The sequence below is a fragment of the Saimiri boliviensis genome, chromosome 20, assembly GCF_048565385.1.
Source record: "Saimiri boliviensis isolate mSaiBol1 chromosome 20, mSaiBol1.pri, whole genome shotgun sequence".
Classification (NCBI taxonomy): domain Eukaryota; kingdom Metazoa; phylum Chordata; class Mammalia; order Primates; family Cebidae; genus Saimiri; species Saimiri boliviensis.
In genome coordinates this window covers 39,710,183-39,725,518 of record NC_133468.1, presented here as the reverse complement: position 1 = coordinate 39,725,518, position 15,336 = coordinate 39,710,183, and the positions used below count along the sequence as shown (strand labels likewise).

The 15,336-nt window shown below is 47.0% G+C and overlaps 1 protein-coding gene across 2 annotated transcripts in view; it reads right to left on the bottom strand.

Moving 5' to 3' along the window:
* Window positions 1-649: 649 nt before the first annotated feature.
* The window catches only part of GALNT17 (polypeptide N-acetylgalactosaminyltransferase 17), a 531,829-nt gene continuing 517,142 nt past the window's right edge, over window positions 650-15,336 (bottom strand). Inside the window, exons 9-10 of one of the 2 annotated variants that reach the window (XM_074390325.1) lie at window positions 3,144-3,311; window positions 650-2,316 (exon numbers count right to left, since the gene is read on the bottom strand). In XM_074390325.1, coding sequence (XP_074246426.1) covers window positions 2,188-2,316; window positions 3,144-3,311 — 297 coding nt within the window. In that variant the 3' untranslated portion in view covers window positions 650-2,187. The remainder of the gene's footprint in view (window positions 2,317-3,143; window positions 3,312-15,336) is intronic. The other variant, XM_003934099.4, reaches the window with a different exon arrangement.

The window sequence follows — 15,336 nt, the reverse complement described above, 5'->3', positions numbered from 1 at the left end:
AAGGCTGAGTGGAAAGGATTGCTTGAAGTCAGGAGTTCGAAATAAATCTGGGCAACATAGCAAGACCCCTCTCTACAATTTTTTAAAATTAGCTGTAGTGTCTCACACCTGAAATCCCAGCACTTTTAGAGGCCAAGGTGGGAAGATAGCTTGAGGCCAGGAGTTCAGGCCCAGTCTGGGCAGCACAGTGAGAACCCATCTTTAAAAATTTTTTTTAAAAAAATCTTTTAACAAAATTTATAAAAGAATATATATTTTTTTGTTTTTGTTTAAGACAGTCTCACTCTGTCACCATGCTGGAGTGCAGTGGTGTGATTTTGGCTCACTGAAACCTCCACTTCCCCGGTTCAAGTGATTCTCTTGCCTCAGCCTCCTGAGTAGCTGGAACTACAGGTGCCTGCCACCACACCTGGCTAATTTTTTTTTTTTTTTTGTAGAGATGAAGTTTTACTGTGTTGGCCAGGCTGGTCTCGAACTCCTGACCTCGTCATCCACCCTCCTTGGTCTCCCAAAGTGCTGGGGTTACAGGCATGAGCCAGCACGCCTGGCCAAGAATCTTTTTAAAAAAATTAAAAAGACATGTTGTGTACCTGCAACCTCAGTTAGGAGGCTGAGGTGGGAGGATCATTTATGCCCAGGAGTTCGAGGCTGCAGTGGTCATGACTCCAGCCTGGGTGACAGCCAGACCCCGTCTCATAAGTAACACCAACCCCTCAGTGCCAAAGGCGGCCTCCGCCCTGTCTCCATCACACCCCTTCCAACTTCCAGTTCTGGGGAAATCAAGACACAAAGGAGTCTGCTCTGGGAAGTGCTAACATGTATTTATTTCACAAGGTGGGAGATGGGGTGAGGAGATGATCACCAGTAAGATGTCACCAAATGAGACTCTCTGAATCCCACACAGGGCAAGGGGGACGCTATGGGGTTCAGCTCTGGGCAGTGCTTGACCAGGGACAGCGCAGGGGAGAGAGATGGGGACTGGGAGATGGGGCCACCTTCCGCGGGGGGCCCCACAGGGCAGGCTGGGCCACATGCTTCCGGCCAGTGACATGGGCCAAACCCACACCCCCTCGTCCTTCTCACCCACCTCATCCCTATCGAGGTGAGCAATGAAGCAGCAAGCCCAGGGCCACACAGCTAGGTCAGCATGGTCACACGCTCCGAACGCACAACCAGACACACACGCACACTCCTTGCCACGCACAGCACACAGGCACACACACGCTCATGCATGCACACGCGTTCATATATTAACTCTGATTTATATGTGCACCCTAACCAGAGGGCAATCGAAAAAAATTATTACTCTTCAGAGAGGAAACGACCGGCTTCTCCTCCGCCAGCCAGCAGAGCACGGGTGAGATGAGGTGAGCCGAAAGCACGTTCGAGGTTCCCGGAAGCCTTCGCTGCAGCCCGTAAGTTCTGGATAAAGGGTCCCTTCTGCTCCCCGGGGACGGCCTCCCTCACTCAGGGCTCCCAGTCCCTGACCCAGCTCCACCCTGCGGGGCCCTCGCGGCTGAGACCATGCTGCAGGCTTAGCCTGTTTCTGTCTCCGGCCTCTAGACTGGCAGGAGAGCTGTCCCAATTTCGGTACGAGCCTAGTGCCCAGGTGACCAGGAGCCAAGGCATCGGCTCCATCCAGGTCATCTCAGGAGGGGCCAGAAGAGTCCAGAGCGGCAGTGCCCAAAGCCACCCTGGTGGGAAGAGTTGGGGGCAGTGGCTGCCTTGGGGCGTGAACAGGCAGGTGCCATCTGGGCAGAAGCAGCCTCGGAGGAAACAGTGCCCGGTCCTCGCTGCCTCCTTTTGGGGCGGGGAGCTCGGACGTGGCTGACGCCCCCGCTGCCTCCCACCGTGTGGATGAGTGGAGTTGAGCAGGTGCTGCTGCAGGAGACGGGCCGCAGGAGGGGACTCTGTCGGTCCCAGGTCCTGACTCGGGGGTGGCGGATGCGGTGGAGAACCGGACAGCCTCACCCCTCAGTACCGGGTCCACATCAGAGGCTGCGGAGGACAGCTCTCGGCTTCCCAGAGAAGGGGCGGGGGCTTTTCCAGGGTGCAGGAACCCTGTGGGCAGCTGAATGCCTGAGGGGGACAGAGTATCCATCTGGGGTCCCCGTGCTGCCCTGAAGGGCCCGCCGAGTGCCAGCCGGCCCCTTGCTGTCTCTCCGCCAGGGCCCCAGCCCCCTGTCTCTACTTGATGGAGTTCTTAATGGTCCACCTCTGACCCGTGCAGCTGCGGAGGATGAGGTCGATGCCAGCCAGGCCCCGGTTCTCCACCTCCAGGCAGCGCCCCGTGCCCTTGTTCATGATGGCTCCGTTCTGGAAGGGGACAAAATCAACAACAGATGAGAGAGAGGAAAAAGAGACAGAGAAAATGAGAAAAAGAAAAAGAAAAAGAGGGAAGGAGACGAAGACAAGCCGGAGAGGAGAGGAAAAGGAGGGGAGGGGAGATACAGGCGAGAGAAGCAGCAAGAGACAGAGAGGACAAAGGGAACAGGGACAGAAAAAGAGGGAAGAGAGCGGAGAGACGGGAAGGGTGAGAGAGGAAGGCGAGGAGACGGAGGAGGGAGACGGAAGGAGAGACAGACAGAGAGGTGTGGCCATCATGGTGCCTGGCACACAGCTTCTTGCAGAGAATCAATTCCACCAAAATTCTTTGCATGGGGCTGGGACAGGGAGTCACGGGCCGTCCTCTGCGGACTCTGAAGTCAGAGCCTAAGCAAGCTTCACCGGTCTGAGTGTCTGAATCAGGTGAGGAGCACTGGTGGGGATGGGGTCGGGATGGGGAGGTTCCTGGGATCTTCTCGGTCTGACGTTCTCAGCCCCACTGGCTGTGGGTCCTAAGTGAATTTCAGGGAAGTCCCCCCTCACTGCTCTCTCAGGATTGATCAGAGCTCAAGTGAGGTGGCAATCAGAAATAATCAGAATTGATCAGAGCCTAGCACTGAGGAATCAGAAATGCTACTCATGCAGAAACTCCACGCTGCCCCCAGGAAGTGCCTTGGGAGTACAAGCCCAGCTCGGGACGGGGAGATCTGGGCTCGGGGTTGCACTTTGCCGGGGACCCCTGGAGAAGCAGGATTCCCCTCTGGTCTGCAGCCTCTTGCCACAACTCTGGGCGCTGGCCCTGTCCGTACAGCGCTCACCTGGATGAAGTTCCAGCGCTTGTACAGGCTGCTCTTGACCTTGTCGCAGTCCAGGAGCTGGGGCAGCCGGCTCTTGGAGTTGTCCACCAGGCAGCGGGTGTCAGGGAGGAGCGTGGTGGTCCCCAGGGCGCCCAGGTGCAGGAAGCCTTCCTTGGTGTAGCGGGCAAGCTGTTGAGAGGACAGAGCAGCAGGGGAATGGGAGTGGGAGGCAGGACTGAGACCTTAGGGAGAAGCCGGCTCCACCCCTGCTGTCTGTCAGTACCGCAGTCCTGGTCAGCACCCCAGTCCTGTCACTCAGGCCATATGCTCAGCTCACAGAGAGTCCTGCTCCAGAAAGCCTCCTGGGCTTCCTGAGCCGGACAGATCCCCAGGGTGACTCTCTGGTGTTTTTCTAAATGTACCCCGTCCGTGTTTGAGGATCTCGTCTTCTGTTCGGCAACGTGGGGAGAAGGGATGGATGAAGAAGCCGGATGCCTGATTTCTAAATGGCTCCACACTCAGCTGGCTGGGCCACCATGAACAAGTGACTTTGAACGTCTCTGAGTTTTCATTTCCTCCTCACTTGGAAAGCGGGATTGACTACATCTACCCTTCTGCAAAACGCTCAAATAGGCAATTCACTGAAGAAGAAACAGACATTGAACAGAACTGAACCTCACGGGCACTCAAAGAAACAAAAATCTAAAGTAATGAGATGCCACATTTAAAAAAAGAAATTAGGTTGGGCGCGGTGGCTCACGCCTGTAATCCCAGCACTTTGGGAGGCTGAGGCAGGTGGATTAATTGAAGCCAGGAGTTAGAGTCTGCCATGTTGGTCAGGCTGGTCTCTGTCTCTACTGAAACTACAAAATTTAGCCAGGTGTGATGGTGCACACCTATAATCCCAGCTACTCAGCAGGCTGAGGCAGGAAAATTGCTTGAATCTGGGAGGTGGAAGTTGCAGTGAACTGAGATCACACCACTGTACTACAGCCTGGGCAACAGAGCAAGGTTCTGTCTCAAAAAAACAGACAAAACCGAAAAAACCTCAAACTAAAATAAGAGATTATTCACATTTTGGTGACAAGTCTAAGATGGGCCGTCTCACTTTTGAGCTGGAGGAAAGGTAGATTACTCCAACCTTTCAAAAAGGAGATTTCTAAGTATATACTTTGTGCTTTTAAAATGTTCGTGGCCTCCGCCTTTCCTATTTGAATATCCTTTATTTCTTTTTCTTGCCTGATTGCTCTGGCTTCAACTTCCAGTACTATATTGAATAGCAGTGGTAAGAGAGGGTATCCTTGTCTAGTGCCAGATTTCAAAGGGAATGTTTCCAGTTTTTGCCCATTCAGTGTGATACTGGCTGTGGGTCTGTCATAAATAGCTTTCACTATTTTGAGATACGTTCCATCAATATCTACTTTATTGAGGGTTTTTAGCATAAAGGGCTGTTGTGATTGTATATCTAGAAGACCCCATCGTCTCAGCCCAAAATCTCCTGAAACGGATAAGCAACTTCAGCAAAGTCTCAGGATACAAAATCAATGTGTAAAAGTCACAAGCATTCCTATACACCAGTAACAGACTTAAAGAGAGCCAAATCAAGAACGAACTGCCATTCACAATTGCTACAAAGAGATTAAAGTACCTAGGAATACAACTAACAAGGAACGTAAAGGACTTCTTCAAGGAGAACTACAAGCCACTGCTCAATGAAATAAGAGAGGACACAAACAGATGGAGAAACATTCCATGTTCATGGTTAGGAAGAATCAACATCGTGAAAATGGCCATACTGCCCAAAGTAATTTACAGATTCAACACTATCCCCATCAAGCTACCAATGACCTTATTCACATAACTGGAAAAAACCACCGTAAACTTCATATGGAACCAAAAGAGAGCCTGCATAGCCAAGTCAATTCTAAGCAAAGAGAACAAAGCTGAAAGCATCATGCTACCTGACTTCAAACTATAGTACAAGGCTACAGTCATGAATACAGCATGGTACTGGTGCCAAAACAGAGATATAGACCAATGGAACAGAACAGAGGCCTAGGAAGCAACACCACACATCTACAACCATCTGATCTTTGACAAACCTGACAAAAACAAGCAATGGGGAAAGGATTCCCTGTTTAATAAATGGTGTTGGGAAAACTGGCTAGCCATGTGCAGAAAGCAGAAACTGGACTCCTTCCTGATGCCTTACAGTAAAATTAACTCCAGATGGATTAGACTTAAACGTAAGACCTAACACCATAAAAACCCTAGAAGAAAACGTAGGCAAAACCATTCAGGACATAGGTGTAGGCAAGGACTTCATGACCAAAATGCCAAAAGCATTGGCAACAAAAGCCAAAATAGACAAACGGGACCTAATCAAACTCCACAGCTTCTGCATGGCAAAAGAAACAGTCATTAGAGTGAATCGGCAACCAACAGAATGGGAAAAATATTTTGCAATCTACCCATCTGACAAAGGGCTGATATCCAGAACCTACAAAGAACTAAAACAGATTTACAAGAACAAAACAAGCCAATTCAAAAGTGGGCAAAGGATATGAACAGACACTTTACAAAATAAGACATATATGAGGCCTACAAATATATGAAAAAATGCTCATCATCACTGGTCATTAGAAAAATGCAAATCAAAATTAAATTGAGATACCATCTCACACCAGTTAGAATGGCGATCATTAAAAAAACTGGAGACAACAGAGGCTGGAGAGGAGGTGGAGAAACAGGAACACTTTTACACTGTTGGTGGGAGCGTAAATTAGTTCAACTATTGTGGAAGACAGTGTGGCGATTCCTCAAGGACCTAGAAATAGCAATTCCATTTGACCCAGCAATCCCATTACTGGGTATATATCCAAAGGATTATAAATCGTTCTACTATAAGGACACATGCACACGAATGTTCATTGCAGCACAGTTTACAATAGCAAAGACCTGGAACCAACCCAAATGCCCATCAATGATAGACTGGACAGGGAAAATGTGGCACATATACACCATGGAATATTATGCAGCCACCAAAAACGATGAGTTTGTGTCCTTTGTAGGAACATGGATGAACCTGGAAACCATCATTCTCAGCAAACTGACACAAGAACAGAAAATCAAAGACTGCATGTTCTCACTCATAGGCGGGTGTTGAACAATGAGAACACATGAGACACACCCCACGGGAGGAAATATGGGAGGGACAGCAGGGGGTGGGGAGTTGGGGAGAGACAGCATGGGGAGAAATGCCGGATACAGGTGATGGGGAGGAAGGCAGCAAACCACACTGCCACGTGTGTACCTATGCAACAATCCTGCATGTTCTTCACGTGTACCCCAAAACCTAAAATATAATTAAATTAAAAAATGATCATGGCCTTATGATTCACTTAATCCACTTTTATGCTCAAAGGACATGAGTGGACACTTCACACAAGAGGACATACAAGTGGCCAAAAACACATGAAAAAATGCTCATTACTAATCATCAGAGACGTGCAAATGAAAACCACAAAGAGATACCATCTCACACCAGGATGGCTATTTTTTTTTTTTTTTTTTTTGAGATGGAGTCTTGCTGTCTACCCAGGCTGGAGGGCAGTGGTATGTTCTCGGCTCACTGCAACCTCCGCCTCCCGGGTTCCAGCGATTCTCCTGTCTCAGCCTCCCGAGTAGCTGGACTTACAGGCACCTGCCACTGCGCCTGGCTAATTTTTGTATTTTTAGTAGAGACATGGTTTCACCGTGTTGGCCAGGCTGATCTCGAACTCCTGTCCTCGTGATCCACCCACCTGGGCCTCCCAAAGTGCTGGGATTACAGGCATGAGCCACTGTGCCTGGCCTGGAATGACTATTATTGAAACATCAAAAAATAACAGATGTTGGTGAGACTGCATACAATGTTGGTGGGAACGCCAGTCGGTTCATCCACTGTGGGGAGAAGTTTGGAGGCTTATCGAAGAACTGAAAACAGAAGTACAGTTTTTAGTTAGAACTACCTGCAATCCCATTACTGGGTATCTACCCAAAGGAAAAGACATCATTCTACCAAGGACACGTGTACTGGCAAGCACACTGCAGCACTATTCACGACAGCCAAGACATGCCATCAGCCTAGGTGCCCGGACAAGGTGAACTGGATGAAGAAAACGTACAGATACACTAGCCATGAAGAAGAACGTCAGGTCTCTTGCGGCAGCATGGATGCCGCTGGAGGCCATCATCCTAAGAGAATTAATGCAGAATCAGAAAAACAAACGCTGTGTGTTCTCACGTGAGTGGAAGCTGAACATTGGGTATTCAGGGACATAAAGATGGAAGTTACAGACACTGGGGAAGCCAGAAGGAGGGAGGGAGACAGGAAGGCAAGAAACCTACCTATTGGGTATTATGCTCACTACCTGGGTGACGGTTTCAAGTATACCCCAAACCAAACCTGTCCGTGTACCCCTGAATCAAATAAAAACAGAAATTAAAGAGAATTCATTGATTGTTAGAACTCTATGATATGGTTTGGCTGTATCCCCACCCAAATCTCATCTTGAATTTTAACTCCCGTAAGCCTCAGGTGTTGTGGGAGGGACTTGGTGGCAGGTCACTGAATCATGAAGGCAGGTTTTTCCCGTGCTGTTCTCATGATGAGTAAGTCTCAGGAGATCTCATGGTTTTATAAAGGACTGTTCCCCTGCACACGCTCTCTTGCCTGGTGATAGAATGAGACTCCATCTCAAAAAAAAAAAAAAAAAAAAAAAAAAAGCCACTTCTACACAGCTGTTGCATATTACAAAAAATGCCACTTGGCATCATTTCTAACCATTATAGAGAGAATAATGCAATATTCACAATAACCCTGCAAGATAGGTTCTATTATTCTTTACATTTTATAGATGAGGAAACTGAGGCATGAAGACATCTGGTCACCTGGCTGGTGCTGGCTGCTTTCTTTTGGACACCAAAAACCTGATGGTTGGCTGCCATGGCCCAGCCGCTGAGCAGCAGAAGAGCCCCTCCCAGACTGCCAGGGGAACCCCCACTCCTCCAGTGAGCTTGAGCATATTCTGTCCAGGAATGAAAGAAGAAGGTATTCTGCTCAGGGACAGGAGTGGCTCTTTTCTGGTGGATAAGATTCTCTGCATGGGGTTCTCATTTCTTGATGAAAGCTACTCAGAAACTCTTGGCTCTGATCCCAAAAGGAGGGCCTGCCTGCTCTCCTTTAACAAGGGACAGGGAGTTTATTAAGTGCCCTTGAGAGAGATGTGGTTAACATGTGCTTTAAACCCCAATTAGTTCCAAATCAAAGTAACTGTTAGAGGCAAAATGGTAAGAAAATCAGAAGCCCTCCCTCCGCCTCCCTAAACAATGTCTCCCTGAATATATTTAAATTCTCCAAATGCAAAGTGATGAATGACAGCAAGCTGCCTTTATGTTCAGGGGAAAGATATACACAGCTGCTTACTGAAATTATGAATCAATCTATTATCCAGCAGACAGATGAGCAGCATGAAGAACATTAATTAACTGAGCATCTCTGTGACTCAGATGTTTAAAAAGCGAAGCTAAATGCCACCAGGAGTTAGGGTTCTCTTCTCTGAGGTCCGCGAGGGAGTGGAACGATCAGACCTAGAATGCTAGGACCTGCAGAGGTCACGTGGCAGTCCTAAGCCATGCAGGCATGCAGGGTAGGCTGAGGCAGGTGGGGAGGGCTCTGGGTGGAATTTCCTTTCCAGGGGAAGGGGTTTGGCACACTGAAAATACCAGGTCATGAGCATAGGTTCTGCTGGTCTGGCTTGAGGGATCAATTCTTGCCTCCTATGAGAAAGTTGGAAGCCAGTGGTGTGGTCTGAAGGATGACGGGGCTAAAGTTAGGCAAACAGATCTCACATCCACTTTTCCACCGTAAGGCAGGTGGGTAGTGAGCCCTTGGATCCGCTGTCAACCAAATGTCCAGATTTTGCCCAAGTCCTGAACCAGGAGCTTTCGTGGTGGTGCCTGCCTACCATAACTCCTCATCCCTCATGCGCCCTCCTTGAGGATCTCTTCTTCCTGTCCTCTGCCTGTTCAACAGGCTCTCCTGCTTAGGCTTCGTCTTGCTGTTTCCCTGCCTGGAGATGCTACTAACTGCCTTCCTCTAGAATGTTCTGGCTTCAGCTTTCCGAGGCTTCCGTGTGATTCTCTAACACGCACAATGTCTTCCAGCCCCCAGACCTCTCCTTTCAGGTCTTCGGAGCACCTGGATGTATGTGCTGCTCTAGGATGTCTCTTCAAGGAGTGGTCTCCTCACCTTGACCATTTTGTTAATTCGTTTTCAAGCTGATGGACAGTTGAGTAGTTTCCACTTTGGGGCTATTATGGATAATGCTGCTATGGATACTCAGGCACAATTTTCATATGAACATATGTTTTCAATTCTCTGAAGTATACACCTAGGAGTAGAATTACTCATTCTTGGGCCATATGGTAACTCTATGTTTAACTTTCTAAGGAACTGCCAAACTCTTTTCCAAAGCAGCTGCACCATTTTACACTCCCACCAGCAATGAACTGAGGTTTCAACTTCTTCATATCCTGGCCAACTCATGATCACACAAAGATCACATTGTCTGCTTTTTTTGATTCTTGCCATCCTAGTGAGAGTTAAGTGGCCATTGTGGTCTTAATTTGCATTTACCTAATGACTGAAGATGTTGAGCATCTTTTCATTTGCTTATTGGCCATTTTATATCTCCTTTGGGGGAAAAAAGTCTATTCAAATCTTTTGACCATTAAAAAAAAAAAAGGGTTATTTTGTCTTATTTTTGAGTTATAAGAGTTCTTTACACATTCTGGACACTAAGACATTTTCCTGACATATGACTTACAAATATTTTCTCCCATTCTTTGGGTTGTTTTTCACATGCTTGATAATGTCCTTTGAAGCATAAAAGTTTTTATTTTTGGTAAAATACAAAGTATCTATTTTTTCTTTGGTTATTTGTGGTTTTGAAGTCATATATAAGAAATTATTGCAAAGTCCAAGGTCATGAAGATTTACCCCTATGTTTTCTGAGAATTTTATATTTTCAGTTCTTATATTTAGGCCTTTGATGCCCTTTGAATTCTTTTCTATATAGTATAAGGTAGGGGTCCACATTCACTTTTTTATGTGAATATCTGTGTCCCAGCACCATTGCCGAAAAGACCATTCTTTCCCTATTGAACTGTCCTGTCACTCTTGTAAAAAATCAATGTACTATAAATGTGAAGGTTTGTTTCTAGACTCTAAACGTGAGTCCTTTGATCTCTATGTCTATCTTTGGGCCAGTACTATTCTGCTTTGATTATTATAGCTTTGTAGTAAGTCTTAGAACTGGGAAGTGTGAGTCGTGCAACTTTGTTCTTTTTCAATACTGTTCTGGCTATTTTGTGTCCCCAGCATTTCATATGTATTTTAGGATCAGCTTTTCCATTTCTGCAAAAAAATAAAAAGGCAGTTGGCATTTTGATAGGGATTGCGTTGAATCTCTAGATCAATTTAGAAAGAACTGCCATCTTAGCCCTCAAGTCCTCTAATCCATGAACACAGGATCTCTTTGTTACTTAGATCTTTAATTTCTTTCAGTCATGTTTTGTCATTTTCAGTGTACATGTCTTGCATTTTTTTGGCTAAATGTATTCCTAAGCATTTAATCCTTTTTGATGCTATTGTAAATGGTTTTGTTCTCTTAATTCCCTTTTCAGAATGTTCACTGCCAGGGCAAGCAGTGTGTTCAGTACACCTCTGTGGTCACACCAGCCACCCAGGTACCTCACGGTCACTCTGAACTGCAGACTTTGCAGGTCTCCCTGGTTTTTGCTATCACAGGGCCAGGGGCAGATGCCAACTGACTACAGCCACTGGAGACCTGTGTTCCAACTGTGCCTGGGCCCCTCTCATCTTTCCATTAGCCTCATGTGACTGTCAGCCAACACCCCTCCCATCCCTGCCGGAGTCTGGATTTAAAAAAAAGCGTCCTTCCTCCTTCATCTCCTGTCCTGGTGTCCTGGGCCTTTACTGCCTTCAGAGAATATTACTGTCCATTTTGTTGAAAAGTTGTCTCCCTTACCTTTCAAAAGCCTGAGAAGTAAGGGGTGATGGATGATGGGGCTAAGGTTAGGCAAACAGATCTCACATCCGCTTTTCTACTATAGGGCAGGCAGGTAGTCAGCCCTTGGATCTGCTGTCAATCTAATGTCCAAATTTTGCCTGAGTCCTGAACCAGGAGCTTCTGTGGTGGTGTCTACCTACCAGGACTCCTCATCCCTCTTCTTTCCTTCAGTCTCTGAACCTCTCCCCACCCTGCAGGCACCCTAAGCCATTACCCTCTCTTTCCTTTCTTCAATGGAGCTACAAATATAACCAGATCTTTACGTTGAGGGTATCTTCTCTAGCCACAGCTCGCTCTCTCAATTTGAATTTCCTCTCTTATTCCTTTAATGCCTTGCAGCCTAACTTCTGCTGCCATTGCTTCATTGAAATTGCTCTTTTAAAGGTCATCAGGTGATATGGTTTGGATGTTTATCCCCTGCAAATATCATGTTGAAATGTGACTGCCAATGTTGGAGATGGGGGTCTGGGGGGAGGTAACTTATCATGGGGCCAAACCCCTTAGGAATGGTTTAAGCACCATCCCCTTGGTGATAAGTGAATTCTTGCTCAGTTAGTTCATGCGGGACCTGGTTGTTGAAAACTCTAGGACCTTCTCACCTCACTCTCTTGTTCCCACTCTTGCCATGTGATGTGTGTGCTCCCGCCTCATCTTCTGCCCAAAAGCTCCCTGAGGCCTCACCAGAAGCGGAGCAGATGTTGGTGCTGTACTTGTGCAGTCATAAGCCAGTTAAACCTCTTTTCTTTATAAATTACCCAGTCTCAGATACTTCTTTAAAACAAGGCAAGAACAGCCTAATACATCGGGATCCGTACATTATGAACTTCAACTGCCTTTTCTTTCAGTGGCACCCTGGCACTATCAGCTCAGCGCCGCTGACAGAACTTATCCCACGTGTGGTCACTTTCTTGGAGTCTTCCACCCTCAGTGCTTTCAATAGCATCTACATGCTAATTTGGCTAACTGTATGAAACCTCCATCTCCAAACCAAAAATTTTCCTAAATTCAACTTTGTATATCCAACTCCCTAACTTGACACACCACTGGAATGTCTAATGAGCATTGTAAATGTCTGTGACCCAACTGAACCCATCCTCTTGTGTAACCGCCATCACCCCTACGCTCATCTAGCATCTGTTCCATCTGGGTAATGACAATTCCGTCCTACAGCTGCTTAGGCCAAACACCTACTTAACCCTTTCTCTGATCCACCATATTTAACCCATGTGCAAATCATGTCCAGATTTCACCTCCACGGCTACCTCCCTGTTCGAAGCCCCCTTCCTTTCTCGAGGTCAGCGCAAGGGCCTCCTAACTTGTTCCCCAGCTCCCCCTCCTTGCCTCCCTGTTTTTTTAATCAACACCCCATCCAGAGTGACTGTCTTAAAAATGTTATATTATTTACAATCATGTTACTTTAAATTGGAGTCAGGGCACGCCATCTCTCTGCTGAAAATCTCCTGAAAGCTTCCAATCTCGCCCTAAATAAAAGTCCAAGATCCTTGCGATGGGTCTTGCAATCCAATAATAGCTTTCTGAGCTTCCAGAACTCTGCCCCTTGCTCCCTCTAATCCAGCCACATGGGCCTCCCTGTTGATCTTTGAACCGCACGTGTCTGCCTCTGCCCAGAGCCTCTGCACTGGCTCTTCCTTCGTCTGCCCGGAGCCTCTGCACTGGCTCTTCCTTCGTCTGCCCGGAGCCTCTGCACTGGCTCTTCCTTCTCTCGTCAGTGCGCTTCCCTTAGTTACCTGTCTTGCTCTTTTTGTGATTTTTAAAATTTTAGATTCAGGGGGTACCTATATAGATTTGTTACATTGATATATTGCATAATGCTAAGGTTTGGGCTTCTATTGAACCCATCACCCAAATAGTCAATATAGTACCCAATAGGCAGTTTTCAACCCTTATGCCCCCCAACTCTGGTAGCCCCCAATGTCTATGGTTTTTAAGTCCAGGTGCACCCAGTGTTCAGCTGCCACTTGTGAGTGGGAGCGTGGTATTAGGTTTTCTGTTCCTTTGTTAATTCTCTTAGGATAGTGGCCTCCAGGTACATCTACGTTGCTGCAAAGGACATGATACCTTTTGTTAACTGCTGCATAGTGTTCCATGACATATCTATACACATATGCCGTATTTTCTTTATCCCAGCCACTCTTGGTGGGCACTGAGGTTAATTCCACGACTTTGTTATTGTGGATAGTGCTGCGATAAACGTATGAGCGCAGTCATCTTTTTGACAGAATGACTTCTTTTCCTTTGGGTAGACACCCAGGAGCGGGACCCACCAGTGCTAGCCAGATGTCTGAATGGCTCACTCTCTCGCCTGTCTGTTTTTCGGCCTAAATGTCACGTTCTTGACGAGACTTTCCCTTGATCATCTTATGGAACATTTCACCTCCGCCCCTTCCTCCCTGCCTCCTCCTGGCTTTGCTTCTCTGCAAACACCTCTTATCTTCCAACGGACCATCTCTTTTCCTTCCTTACCCAGTTTGTTGCTTGGCTCCCTTGTCTAGAATGAGGGTGGTAGGAAGGCAGGGGTTTTGTTTCACTTTTTTGGTCGCTGCTCTATCCCTAGCTCTTATAAGAATGCCTCGTGCTTAGCAGGTGCTTGATAAACATTTGTTGACACCATGAATGAATGACACCATGAATGAATGACACAGTACTTGCTTCCAAGGTGCTCACAGCTTACCCACTGGAGGCAGGCAAGTAAGAAGGCAGTGACAACAACATGTGACCTACTGCTAGGAAATACACGAAGTATGTTCATAAAAGCAGAAAGGATGGGTCTCCACCCAAAAGAAGATCCGAGAAGGATTCCCAGAGGAGGAGGCATTGGAGTCAAGCTCTGATCAAGTCAGCCAAGTGAGAGAAAATCAGACCACACCAGGAAGAGGGAACAGCACATTTAAAGGTCTGGAAACTAGAGGAAATACAGTTTTTTGTTTTTTTTTGAGAACCCAAGCATAGCTTTCACCACGGTGGAGTAGAGAGCTCGGGGAGCTGGATCTAGGGCAGGCGAGACTCTACGTCTTGTAGATGTACAGTCTACATCAAGTTCAGGATCGAGGCTTTCTCATCAAGAGCCATCTGAATTTTAGGCTGACCACACTGGCTGCTGAGTGGACAATGAACTGCTATGAGGATGGAAGGAGCTGATGAAGGTCTGAACTCAAGTGTGACAGTGAAGGTGAGAAGAAGACAGATTTGAGAATGTATACAAGTTAAGCTAAGTAGTTAATAATAATTATTATTTTGAGAAAGAGTCTTACTACGTCACCCAGGCTGTAGTGCAGTGATACAATCTCAGCTCAGGGCAACCTCTGCCACCTGGGCTCAAGCAATTCTTGTGCCTCAGCCTCCTGAGTGGCTGGGACTACAGGTGTGTGCCACTGTGCCCAGCTAAATTTTTGTATTTTTAATAGAGATGGGGTTTTGCTATGTTGGCCAGGCTGGTCTTGAACTCCTGGCCTCAAGTGATCTGCCTGCCTCAGCCTCCCAAACTGCTGGGATTACAGGTGTGAGCCACTGTGCCTGGTCAAGAATTATTCTATCTTACCAGAAAACAGAAACTTTTATCATTATACACTAATACACTTCACCTTATTATTTTTTCTGAGACAGGGGTCTCACTCTGTCACTCAGGCTGAATGCGGTAAAGTGATTATAGTTCACTGCAGCCTCCAACTCATGGGCACAAGTGATCCTCCTGCTTCAGCCTCCCAAGTAGCTAAGAGTACAGGTGCGTGCCACAACACCTGGTTATTTAAAAAAAAAATTGCAGAGACAGGGTCTCACTATTTTGCCCAGGCTGGTCTCAAACTCCTAGGCTCAAATGATTCTCCCATTTGAGTCTCTGAAAGTGCTGGGATCACAGACATGAGCCACCGTGTCCAGGCTGCATTAATCTTTAATAGTGCATTCTGTTTTTTTTTTTTTTTTTTTTTTTTTTTTTTGAGACGGAGTTTCGCTCTTGTTACCCAGGCTGGAGTGCAATGGCACGATCTCGGCTCACCGCCACCTCCGCCTCCTGGGTTCAGGCAATTCTCCTGCCTCAGCCTCCTGAGTAGCTGGGATCA